At 39.3% G+C, this 13869-nt stretch overlaps 1 protein-coding gene across 5 annotated transcripts in view; it reads left to right on the top strand.

The window, feature by feature from the left end:
* fry (Protein furry) overlaps positions 1-13869 on the top strand; it is a 342675-nt gene that overhangs the window by 32089 nt on the left and 296717 nt on the right. For all 5 annotated transcript variants that reach the window (XM_070103982.1, XM_070103981.1, XM_070103978.1 and 2 more), the window contains exons 8-14: positions 2377-2514; positions 3287-3521; positions 3879-4057; positions 5029-5253; positions 6657-6800; positions 7357-7585; positions 11504-11688. In XM_070103982.1, coding sequence (XP_069960083.1) covers positions 2377-2514; positions 3287-3521; positions 3879-4057; positions 5029-5253; positions 6657-6800; positions 7357-7585; positions 11504-11688 — 1335 coding nt within the window. The remainder of the gene's footprint in view (positions 1-2376; positions 2515-3286; positions 3522-3878; positions 4058-5028; positions 5254-6656; positions 6801-7356; positions 7586-11503; positions 11689-13869) is intronic.

The following is a 13869-nucleotide window of genomic DNA, read 5'->3' as shown; positions in this document are numbered from 1 at the left end:
CTCCATATACTCTGCTCTTCTTATAACACTTCTGCTTTGTAAAAACCTCTCATAAGCTACTCTTCTTTCTTCCTGCCCCCACCCTCCTATAACCACAAACTTCTGCCCCACATTCTAATACTGCATTTTTAAAACTATTCCAACCCTCTTCAACCCCCCCACTACTCATCTTTGCACTAGCCCACCTTTCTGCCAATAGTCGCTTATATCTCACCCAAACTTCCTCCTCCCTTAGTTTATACACTTTCACCTCCCTCTTACTTGTTGTTGCCACCTTCCTCTTTTCCCATCTACCTCTTACTCTAACTGTAGCTACAACTAAATAATGATCCAATATATCAGTTGCCCCTCTATACACATGTACATCCTGGAGCCTACCCATCAACCTTTTATCCACCAATACATAATCTAATAAACTACTTTCATTACGTGCTACATCATACTTTGTATATTTATTTATCCTCTTTTTCATAAAATATGTATTACTTATTACCAAATTTCTTTCTACACATAGCTCAATTAAAGGCTCCCCATTTACATTTACCCCTGGCACCCCAAATTTACCTACTACTCCCTCCATAACATTTTTACCCACTTTAGCATTGAAATCCCCAACCACCATTACTCTCACACTTGATTCAAAACTCCCCACGCATTCACTCAACATTTCCCAAAATCTCTCTCTCTCTCCTCTACACTTCTCTCTTCTCCAGGTGCATACACGCTTATTATAACCCACTTTTCACATCCAATCTTTATTTTACTCCACATAATCCTTGAATTAATACATTTATAGTCCCTCTTTTCCTGCCATAGCTTATCCTTCAACATATTGCTACTCCTTCTTTAGCTCTAACTCTATTTGAGACCCCTGACCTAATCCCATTTATTCCTCTCCATTGAAACTCTCCCACCCCCTTCAGCTTTGTTTCACTTAAAGCCAGGACATCCAGCTTCTTCTCATTCATAACATCCACAATCATCTCTTTCTTATCATCTGCACAACATCCACGCACATTCAGACTTCCCACTTTGACAATTTTCTTCTTCTTATTCTTTTTAGTAATCTTTACAGGAAAAGGGGTTACTAGCCCATTGTTCCCGGCATTTTAGTTGACTTTTACAACACGCATGGCTTACGGAGGAAAGATTCTTATTCCACTTCCCCATGGATACAAAAGGAAAAGTAATAAGACCAAGAACTATTAAGATAAAATCAAAGAAAACTCAGATGAGTGTGTATAAATAAACGTGTACATGTATGTGTAGTGTAACCTAAGTGTAAGTAGAAGTAACTAAGTAGAAGTGTCACCAGATATAGATACTAAATTGACACTGTTTATTCTTGCATATTTGTTGAGCATCACACTAACATGAAACAAATAATTGAATAAGATGAAGAATTAAACACATGAAACATCTGAGTGTCTTTATTTGTAGATGTTTTGCCATCCAGTGACTATGAATACAATTCAAGGATATGTCCATGTATTGTATTGGCAAAGATAAGCATGCATCTGGCAAGACAGTGATGGAGTGAATGATGATTAAAGTTTTTCTTTTTCGGGCCACCCTGCCTTGGTGGGAAACAGCAAATGTTTTAATAAAAAAAAAATCCAGATGTTGCACATGTATCTAATTCTTCATCAAATAATTGAACTTAAAGAGAGTTGGAAGGATTTAAACTCATATCCAGAAGGTTTTCCAGCTCTTTGGATTAAAGTTTGGATTCCATTAATACAGATTGTAATCCTTAAAACTTGAATTATCTCCAGGTACTAGAGGTACTCCATAATTCAGTAGTAGAATAGTTTGCTTAAAATTGAAAAGACCAGGTTCACAATCCAGGCTTGGTGAAATACAGTGGACCCCCTCATAACGATCACCTCCGAATGCGACCAATTATGTAAGTGTATTTATGTAAGTGCGTTTGTACGTGTATGTTTGGGGGTCTGAAATGGACTAATCTACTTCACAATATTCCTTATGGAACAAATTCGGTCAGTACTGGCACCTGAACATACTTCTGGAGTGAAAAAATATCGTTAACCGGGGGTCCACTGTATATGGCTAAGTCTCCTAACACGTGCTGCCCCTATTCACCTAGTTCACGCAGTCCATCTCCTCGATCATAACAGTAATGGGCAATTCTGGATTTAACAGACTTTGCCATTAAATCTGAAATGAATTTATGCAGCAGACTGTAAGAATAAAGGGAAAACTCTGAATTAACAGACTTTGTCCAATGCTTCTGAATGTTGTCCATCCACAGATTTTGTCCATTAAACCAAAAATCTGTTAAATCAGGGCCCATTAAATTGAAATTTTACTGATAATTGTAAGATCTTAAATTGTAATAAAATTCTGTTTCTACAGATGGTCCCAATTGAAGAGTTTGAAGCTTCATTCCAGTTTATGCAAGAATGTGCACAATACTTCCTAGAAGTACGAGACAAGGACATCAAACATGCCCTGGCTGGACTCTTCGTAGAAATTTTAGTTCCAGTTGCTGCAGTAAGTTTGTGCTTCTTACTTTTTGGATCATGTGCCATTATTAAGGATAATGAAGAGTAAATGTTTAAATGTTGATGAAAATGAAGAAGAATGTGTATACAGGTGCTCCTTGACTTATGATGGGGTTATGTTCCGACAAACTTGTCATAAGGCAAAAATCTTGTAATTTGAATATAAATATATGCTAAATAAATAAGTAAATAAATAACTACTGTCACTGAATAGGTAAATGAACAAATAATTACTGTAAGTAAATACCCATATTGAAAAGTAAATAAATGAATACAAAAGCAAGTGATAATGTGTGAGTGAGGTGAAAGTGTTGAATGATGATGAAAGTATTTTCTTTTTGGGGATTTTCTTTCTTTTTTGGGTCACCCTGCCTCGGTGGGAGACGACCGACTTGTTGAGAAAAAAAAAAAAGAAGTTACAGACTTGCTGCCTTTATACTGGGTAATTACCTTAAGTTTCATCCCCAAAGTAATTGCTTTTGCATCATCGTAAAGTTGAAATATCGTTAGTCGAAGCATCATAAGTCAAGGAGCATCTGTATAAGTTTTAAGGTACGTCATGTTTAAGTGATATTAATGAATAACAACATTTAACAGTATAGAAATCGCACAGGAGATGTTTATTGAAAGACAATATTTTATAGACGGTGAATGATCACAGGAGGGAATTTTGTAATTGGTCTCTCATTTCTCACCTAGGGAGGGTGACCCCCTCCCGTCTCTCCCCTCACTCACCAGCTGTAGCTTTTCCCCTTTTTCAGACTGTGAAAAATGAAGTGAATGTTCCCTGTCTGAAATACTTTGTTGAGATGCTGTACTCAACAACGCTTGATATGGCAACAAAAAACAAACACCGCCTTGCCATATTTCCCCTCGTGACCTGTTTGCTGTGCGTGTCACAGAAAACATTTTTCCTTAGCAACTGGCATTACTTCCTTGCCATGTGTCTTCAGCACCTTAAAAACCGGGACCCAAAGATGTCTCGTGTTGCTCTAGGTGAGTACACTGCTGTACATATTACCATGGCTGGGTGTGCTCTGAGTAGGTATTGGTGTGGCTGAGTGTGCTCTGAATAGGTATTAGTATGGCTGGATGTGCTCAGTAGGTATTAATATGGCTGGGTGTGCTCTGAGTAGGTTTTAGCATAGCTGGGTGTGCTCTGAATTTGTTTTAACAATGCAGGCAAATTTGCAGTATAGAGGTAAATTGAATATTTCTGCCTCCATGAGAGGCCCTCTTCAGCAGACAAGTGTGAGGGAAAAGGTAGGTGCTTTATCACAAATTTGTGTATACAGTATATTGATATATAGTAATTGCTATGTGCTCATTGAATGTAATTTTCTTGCTCTGCAGAATCGTTATATCGACTGCTGTGGGTGTACATGATACGTATCAAGTGCGAGAGTAACTCTGCCACACATTCCCGCCTGGCCAGCATTGTAAATTCTCTTTTTCCCAAGGGCTCCAAGGCTGTTGTTCCAAGAGATACCCCACTAAATATTTTTGTGAAAATCATCCAGTTTATTGCACAGGTTTGTTTTCAGTTTTCTGTTCGATATATGCTTGAATGTTTTGGTGGAAAATATTGGCGACTGAAAAATTTTTTACAGTAGTTAATTTTTACTTAAATAAGACATAGGTGAAAAACATCTCTTGAAGCTTATAGGGACAGCAGTGTGTTCTTGAAACATTGCAGTGACCTCCTGAGCAGCATCAGGAATATCAACATTTAAAATGATAACTTGGGAAATTTGGATGTTGTGTTCCTTTTCATAAGGTATCTACTGTCCAGGCCACCAACCTCTCTTTCCTTCCTTAGTTGATATAATGGAAAGCATACTAGTGAAATAGCCAGGAATTAGGCCAGGTTGAGCAATGGAATTGGCCAAAAATAGGCCTCAAAGTGAGTGAAATCAAATTCATAAATGGCACCCAGACTGTCAGCCTTACACTTGCCTAATTTCATAAGCTTTCCATCACTTTCTACATTTTTGGTGTAATTACCTTCAAAACAAGATTCTCTTCCATTTCAGATTTTTTTTTTTTTGTGGGGGAGGAAGTGTGACATTGTCAGTACTTTTAATTTCAGGGAGTCACTGAAATGTTGAAGTTAAAATGTTGTATAATCAAAGCATATGAATTAGAAAGCCCATGAATTTTGGAGTTTGGCTCTAAATATATGGTGATCATTTTGAGAGATGCATTGTGGTTCAAGGTTAACAGGCCTTATATATAAGCAAACAATAATTATTGCCAGTGTAGTTTTAAGTTAGGTTTAAGCTTGCCTGAAATGCCCTGCATAACTATGGGCTTTATGCATGCACAACCAAATGTTACCCCTCTATGTACAAACATTTTATCATGTAGAATTGAATCTCTGACTTTAAAACTTAGACTATTTGTAATACATAATGCCAATGGCTAGGTCTGTAGCATATACTTAGTGAAAAAGTCACTTGTGTTACATGGGAATGGTTGATATTGTTCATTGACTTCTCGACAGGAGCGGCTAGACTTTGCCATGCGGGAGATTGTATTTGACTTGCTCTCTGTTGGGCGTCAAATCAAGATCATCATGACTCCCGAGAGAATGTCAATAGGCCTTCGAGCGTTCTTGGTTGTAGCTGACAGTCTGCAGCAGAAGGAGGGTGACCCTCCTATGCCTCGTACAGTTGGTGTTCTACCCTCTGGCAACACTCTGAGAGTAAAGAAAACATTTCTGAATAAGGTAAGTGTTATGTTGACACTAGTTATTCAAGTGAATTACAGGATGAGGAATGTAAGGCATACAAGGTTGATGTCAGCACTTACAGGTGGGTGCTGCTTTACAGCACTTTATAGTGTTTTGCTAATGCAGCAGTTTTCAGTTATACCCATTCTTCATTTATTCAGACTTCCTACAATAAATATATTCACCACTCATTATATGCTAGGGATGAAAATATTTTAAGGTAAGTAATGTGGGTTAGGGGAGTAGGTTGGTAGACAGGAATTGCCCAGGGAGGTACTACTGTCCTAGCAAGTGAGTGTAAATTGAGAGCCTGTAATTGTTTTACATGATGGTAGGATTGCTGGTGTCTTTTTTCTGTCTCATAAACTTGCAAGATTTCAGGTATGTCTTGCTACTTCTTACACTTAGGTCACACTACACATGCATGTACACATTTATGTATACACACTCTTCTGGGTTTTCCTCTATTTTCTTACTAGTTCTTCTTGTTTATTTCCTCTTATCTCCACGGGAAAGTGGAACAGAATTCTTCCTCTGTAAGCCATGCGTGTTGTAAGAGGGGACTAAAATGCTGGGAGCAAGGGGCTAGTAACCTCTTCTCCTGTATACATTACTAAAGTTAAAAAGAGAAACTTTTGTTTTTCTTTTTGGGGTCACCCTGCTTCAGTGAGATATGGTCGGTTTGTTGAAAGAAAGAAATATACAGTATACAGTAGTGTATTTGTCTTACCAAAACAGGCTGCACATTCTCTAATGGTAATACTTCAGTTGCAAAATGGAAGGTTAAAAATGTGCTTCACAAGGTGTGACCTTGGGATTTTTTCTTATCCCTGCCACAGTGAATGGGTTAATTCTGTACAAAATTGTTGAAATATAATTAATGTTTTAATAGAAGTTTCAGCAGCAAACATTTTTAATGAATTGTTTAACCTAGATCTTTCCTGAAACATTACGCATACAAATTTTGAAAAACTAATTTTTTACATTACTACGTACACTATACAAATAGCCCACACATGGGAGACAGAAACTTATTACACTGTTTTCGTTCAACTTAGACCATTGATTAGTCACACACATTTGCTAAGGAAAGTGAGCCAGAATATATATGAGAAGGGGGTAGGGGCTCTCTTCCTTTTACATTTCTCAGTGTGATTACTTAATGGTCCAAGTCAGTCCAAAATGTTGTCATTAGTTTCTGTCTTGTGTGTGTGGGTTATCTGTGTATTGTTCCAGTCATGGAATTATGTCTCTTTTATTCTCTATATACGTACAGTGTCATTAATCAGTGAATATTTGTATGACAATAGATTTCTTGGATACTAAATTATTTTGTTTAATTGTGGAAATTAAAATGGAAATATAAAATGTTGAGAATTAACTGTACTTTTCACTGCCAGATGCTAACAGAGGACACTGCAAGAAACATTGGGATATCTGCGTACTATCCTCTTGTTCGTAAATCCTTCAACGACATCCTTAAGGCCCTCGACAGTCAATTTGGCCGACCTCTCATGATGACGAACACACAGAACGTCAACAAAGTAAGCTCTAAAGATGCTTTTATATTAAGAGGCAGATAGTTCATCATTTTCTTTTTACTATATTGGCTCTTTCCCACCAAGATGGGATGACCAACAGAAGGGAAACAAACAAAGGGGGCACATTCACCATCACTCATTCATTAGCTGTCCTACCAGAACAGCACAGACATCACAATTTAAATGATCCTCTGAACTACAACATCTGCAGTTATCTTTAAAATGCAAGTATTAGGAAATTTTTTAAGTATGTCATGTAATGTCTGTCTTATCTGTTGCTCATACTTCTCCCAAATTCATAAAACTTTTTTGAATGTGGAATCATCATAATGTAATATTTGCAGAATGTAAATTATGAATTTAAAAAATTGTTGGTAATTTTTCCTTGAGAAATTGCTATTTGGAATTTTGCTTTTGGGATGATCTCTGTACATCTGTACTTAGTAGATGAATTACAGGTAAGTTAATGCCCCTTGATTTTAGAATATTAGTGTGCTGGTCATTATACATTTAAAAAGAAAAGAACACACAATTTTAATGCATTTAACAATCATTTCAGGAACCAGATGAGATGATCACTGGAGAACGCAAGCCCAAGATAGATCTGTTTCGAACATGCGTTGCCGCTGTTCCTAGGCTCATACCAGATGGGATGTCTGGCAGGGATTTAGTAGACATGCTTGGACGACTCACTGTTCACATGGATGAAGAACTGAGAGCATTAGCATTTCAGAGCCTTCAAAATCTTGTGTTGGACTTCCCTGAATGGCGTCATGACGTCGTTTTTGGTACATACTTCTTTTGACTTGTTTTCAGTGTTCTGTAGTAAATATTATAGTTCATCTGTTGCATAAAACTTACACTGTTTAATTAGCTCATACTTTGATGACTTTATGAATTATTTCTCCCTCTAAGACCACCTTGATAGTGATATTATATTTGCTTATAGTTAAAATGTATGAGTAATTCTTATCATTTTTTTTTAACACATCAGTCGTCTCCCACCGAGGCAGGGTGACCCAAAAAGAAAGAAAATCCCCAAAAAGAAAATACTTTCATCATCATTAAACACTTTCACCTCCCTCACACACATTATCACTATTTTTGCAGAGGTGCTCGGAACACAACAGTTTAGAAGCATATACGTATAAAGATACACAACATATCCCTCCAAACTGCTAATATCCTGAAACCCCTCCTTTAGAGTGCAGGCATTGTACTTCCCATTTCCATGACTCAAGTCCGGCTATATAAAAATAACCGGTTTCCCTGGATCCCTTCACTAAATATTACCCTGCTCACACTCCAACAAATCGTCATGTCTCAAATACCATTCGTCTCCATTCACTCCTATCGAACACGCTCATGCACGCCTCCTGGAAGTCCAAGCCCCTCGCCCACAAAACCTCCCTTACCCCTTCCTTCCAACCTTTTCAAGGACGACCACCTACCCTGCCTTCCTTCCCCTACAGATTTAATTGCTCTCCATATCATTCTACTTTGATCCATTCTCTCTAAATGACCAAACCACCTCAACAGCCCCTCTTCAGCCCTCTGACTAACACTTTTGTTAACTCCACACCTTCTCCTAATTTACACACTCTGAATTTTCTGCATAATATTTGCACCACACATTGCCCTTAGACAGGACATCTCCACTTCCTCCAACCGCCTCCTCACTGCTGCATTCACAACCCAAGCTTCACACCCATATAAGAGTGTTGGTACTATTATACTTTCCTACATTCTCTTCTTTGCCTCCATAGATAACGTTTTTTGTCTCCACATATACCTCAATGCACCACTCACCTTTTTTTCCTCATCAATTCTATGATTAACCTCATCCTTCATAAATCCATCTGCCAACATGTCAACTCCCAAGTTTCTGAAAACATTCACTTCTTCCATACTCCTCCTCCCCAATTTGATATCCAATTTTTCTTTATCTAAATCATTTGATACCCTCATCACCTTACTCTTTTCTATGTTCACTTTCAACTTTCTATCTTTACACACACTCCCAAACTCGTCCGCTAACCTTTGCAATTTTTTTTTTTTTTTTTTTTTTTTTTATTATCACACTGGCCGATTCCCACCAAGGCAGGGTGGCCCGAAAAAGAAAAACTTTCACCATCATTCACTCCATCACTGTCTTGCCAGAAGGGTGCTTTACACTACAGTTTTTAAACTGCAACATTAACACCCCTCCTTCAGAGTGCAGGCACTGTACTTCCCATCTCCAGGACTCAAGTCCGGCCTGCCGGTTTCCCTGAACCCCTTCATAAATGTTACTTTGCTCACACTCCAACAGCACGTCAAGTATTAAAAAACATTTGTCTCCATTCACTCCTATCAAACACGCTAACGCATGCCTGCTGGAAGTCCAAGCCCCTCGCACACAAAACCTCCTTTACCCCCTCCCTCCAACCTTTCCTAGGCTGACCCCTACCCCGCCTTCCTTCCACTACAGACTGATACACTCTTGAAGTTATTCTGTTTCGCTCCATTCTCTCCACATGTCCGAACCACCTCAACAACCCTTCCTCAGCCCTCTGGACAACAGTTTTGGTAATCCCGCACCTCCTCCTAACTTCCAAACTACGAATTCTCTGCATTATATTCACACCACACATTGCTCTCAGACATGACATCTCCACTGCCTCCAGCCTTCTCCTCGCTGCAACATTCATCACCCATGCTTCACACCCATATAAGAGCGTTGGTAAAACTATACTCTCATACATTCCCCTCTTTGCCTCCAAGGACAAAGTTCTCTGTCTCCACAGACTCCTAAGTGCACCACTCACCCTTTTCCCCTCATCAATTCTATGATTCACCTCATCTTTCATAGACCCATCCGCTGACACGTCCACTCCCAAATAGCTGAATACATTCACCTCCTCCATACTCTCTCCCTCCAATCTGATATCCAATCTTTCATCACCTAATCTTTTTGTTATCCTCATAACCTTACTCTTTCCTGTATTCACTTTCAATTTTCTTCTTTTGCACACCCTACCAAATTCATCCACCAATCTCTGCAACTTCTCTTCAGAATCTCCCAAGAGCACAGTGTCATCAGCAAAGAGCAACTGTGACAACTCCCACTTTATGTGTGATTCTTTATCTTTTAACTCCACGCCTCTTGCCAAGACCCTCGCATTTACTTCTCTTACAACCCCATCTATAAATATATTAAACAACCACAGTGACATCACACATCCTTGTCTAAGGCCTACTTTTACTGGGAAATAATTTCCCTCTTTCCTACATACTCTAACTTGAGCCTCACTATCCTCGTAAAAACTCTTCACTGCTTTCAGTAACCTACCTCATGCATGGCTTATGGAGGGAGGATTTTTCTCCACTTTCCCATGGAGTTGTCATCTTATTATTGCTAAAATCAAATTAAGCACTATAAGAGTCATACAGTGCTGTGGGGAGGGACATGCAAAGGTTAAGAGCAAGCAGACACAAGGGGTGCGCATAGTTAAGGGTTAAGATAAGATAAGATAAGATAAGATTTCGTTCGGATTTTTAACCCCGGAGGGTTAGCCACCCAGGATAACCCAAGAAAGTCAGTGCGTCATCGAGGACTGTCTAACTTATTTCCATTGGGGTCCTTAATCTTGTCCCCCAGGATGCGACCCACACCAGTCGACTAACACCCAGGTACCTATTTGCTGCTAGGTGAACAGGACAACAGGTGTAAGGAAACGTGTCGAAATGTTTCCACCCGCCGGGAATTGAACCCGGGCCCTCCGTGTGTGAAGCGGGAGCTTTAGCCACCAGGCCACCGGGCCTGGTGGCTAACACCCACCGGGGGTGGGTGTTAGTGGAAGTAAATTTTAAATCAAATTTGTTGTAATATGTATGTTAATTTTAATTAAAAAGTCAAAGAGAGTCTGTCAAAAGTGGGACTTGCAGCAAGTCGGTGAGATTGAGTGTGCTGAGACGGTTTAGATGTCAGAAGTGCATCCTTCGTGCATTATAATAGACAGAACAATTTATTAAGAGATGTTAAACGGACAGTGAGGCCTGGCAGTCCTCACAGAGTGGTGCCAGTTATTTCTCCATGTAGAGAGTGAGTGAGTGAATGAGTGTGAGAGTGAGTGTGAGAGTGTGAGAGTGAGTGTGAGAGTGTGTGTGAGAGTGTGAGTGTGTGAGTGTGTGTGAGAGTGTGTGTGAGAGTGTGTGTGTGTGTGTGTGTGTGTTTGTGTGTGTGTGTGTGTGTGTGTGTGTGTGTAATGTGCAAATGTGAGAAAACATACTTATATTAATGTTGAATGTGTAAATTATTTAAAATTTTGACTCCTGATCATTTAAGAACATTAGAACATAAGAAAAAAAGATAATTGCAGCAAGCTTGCTAACCAAGAGTAGGTAGGACCAACTCTCACCTGACATTTCCCACTTATATAAAGTGAGAAACCATTTGGGCAGAAATATGAAACACAGGTTAGAAAGACCTATATATTTCAGCTTCAGTCAGAGACCTTCTTCAACAGACCACTTAGTGAGGTCGTAACATACAGATCTCTCATACCTGTGTTTTGTCTTTTTATATAAACAGTTTCTCACTTTGTTTTGATTAGTATTTATGAAAATTTAATTCAAGCATACCCACCCGTGTATCTGTTCAGCCTGTTTATAAAGCATATCATTTGAACAAGTAGTGTTTATCCTACAAATTTTTATCATTACAGGCTTCATTCAGTTTATAGTAAAGGAAGTTGGAGACACATCACCCCAGCTGCTAGATAATGGAGTGAGGATGCTGCTACAACTGCTGACTGCTTGGAGAAATGCTCTCACCAATTCCACCACCACTACCAATGCTAACAAGCGAGACCCAGGTGTGGGGGACCTCCATCATCTTCATCTTCACCAGGTAGGTTTGAATATTTTCTTATGAAATGGTTTCTGTGACTTGACATGCTGTTGGAGTGTGTGCAAAGTAACATTTATGAAGGGATTCAGGAAAACCAGTTAGCCGGCCTTGAGTCCTGGAGGTGGGATGTAGAGTGTCTGCACTCTGAAGGAGGGGTGTTAATGTTGCAGTTTTTGAACTGTAGCGTCAGCACACCTCTGGCAAGACAGTGATGGAGTGAATGATGATGAAAGTGTTTCTTCTTTTTCAGGTCACCCTGCCTCAGTGAGAAATGGCCAGTGGGTTAGTAAAAAAAATATTTATTGTAGACAAAGACATAATGCTCTATTCTTGTGATACAAAACCTTATTGTTTGTCTATAGGTTGCAGATATATGGGTGGGTTTGACTGAGTTTAGTGGGAGTTGCTGGATGGAGTTTGCTGTAGGGTTTGTCTAGCTCTTTCATTGTATGCTCATGTTTATTTTTTCACATACATGTATATCAGTTAAAAACAGAGTAGGGGAGTTAGTAGATGGGGAGAGGGAGGTATTAGGTAGATGGCGAGAATATTTTGAGGAACTTTTAAATGTTGAGGAAGAAAGGGAGGCGGTAATTTCATGCACTGGCCAGGGAGGTATACCATCTTTTAGGAGTGAAGAAGAGCAGAATGTAAGTGTGGTGGAGGTACGTGAGGCATTACGTAGAATGAAAGGGGTTAAAGCAGCTGGGATCATGACAGAAATGTTAAAAGCAGGGGGGGATATAGTGTTGGAGTGGTTGGTACTTTTGTTTAATAAATGTATGAAAGAGGGGAAGGTACCTAGGGATTGGCGGAGAGCATGTATAGTCCCTTTATATAAAGGGAAAGGGGACAAAAGAGATTGTAAAAATTATAGAGGAATAAGATTACTGAGTATACCAGGAAAAGTATACGGTAGGGTTATACATGTAATTGAAAGAATTAGAGGTAAGACAGAATGTAGGATTGCGGATGAGCAGGGAGGCTTCAGAGTGGGTAGGGGATGTGTAGATCAAGTGTTTACAATTAAGCATATATGTGAACAGTATTTAGATAAAGGTAGGGAAGTTTTTATTGCATTGATGGATTTAGAAAAGGCATATGATAGAGTGGATAGAGGAGCAGTGTGGCAGATGTTGCAAGTATATGGAATAGGTGGCAAGTTACTAAATGCTGTAAAGAGCTTTTATGAGGATAGTGAGGCTCAGGTTAGGGTGTGTAGAAGAGAGGGAGATTACTTCCCAGTAAAAGTAGGTCTTAGACAGGGATGTGTAATGTCACCATGGTTGTTTAATATATTTATAGATGGGGTTGTAAAAGAATTAAATGCTAGGGTGTTCAGGAGAGGGGTGGGATTAAATTATGGGGAATCAAATTCAAAATCGGAATTGACACAGTTACTTTTTGCTGATGATACTGTGCTTATGGGAGATTCTAAAGAAAAATTGCAAAGGTTAGTGGATGAGTTTGAGAATGTGTGTAAAGGTAGAAAATTGAAAGTGAACATAGAAAAGAGTAAGGCGATGAGGGTATCAAATGATTTAGATAAAGAAAAATTAGATATCAAATTGGGGAGGAGGAGTATGGAAGAAGTGAATGTTTTCAGATACTTGGGAGTTGACATGTCGGCGGATGGATTTATGAAGGATGAGGTTAATCATAGAATTGATGAGGGAAAAAAGATGAGTGGTGCGTTGAGGTATATGTGGAGTCAAAAAACGTTATCTATGGAGGCAAAGAAGGGAATGTATGAAAGTATAGTAGTACCAACACTCTTATATGGATGTGAAGCTTGGGTGGTAAATGCAGCAGCGAGGAGACGGTTGGAGGCAGTGGAGATGTCCTGTTTAAGGGCAATGTGTGGTGTAAATATTATGCAGAAAATTCGGAGTGTGGAAATTAGGAGAAGGTGTGGAGTTAATAAAAGTATTAGAGGGCAGAAGAGGGGTTGTTGAGGTGGTTTGGTCATTTAGAGAGAATGGATCAAAGTAGAATGACATGGAAAGCATATAAATCTATAGGGGAAGGAAGGAGGGGTAGGGGTCGTCCTCGAAAGGGTTGGAAAGAGGGGGTAAAGGAGGTTTTGTGGGCGAGGGGCTTGGACTTCCAGCAAGCGTGCATGAGCGTGTTAGATAGGAGTGAATGGAGACGAATGATACTTGGGACCTGACGATCTGTTGG

Source organism: Cherax quadricarinatus, chromosome 88, assembly GCF_038502225.1.
Source record: "Cherax quadricarinatus isolate ZL_2023a chromosome 88, ASM3850222v1, whole genome shotgun sequence".
Classification (NCBI taxonomy): Eukaryota; Metazoa; Arthropoda; class Malacostraca; order Decapoda; family Parastacidae; genus Cherax; species Cherax quadricarinatus.
The sequence above is the reverse complement of the archived record's forward strand: the minus strand, read 5'-3'. Positions and strand labels throughout refer to the sequence as shown.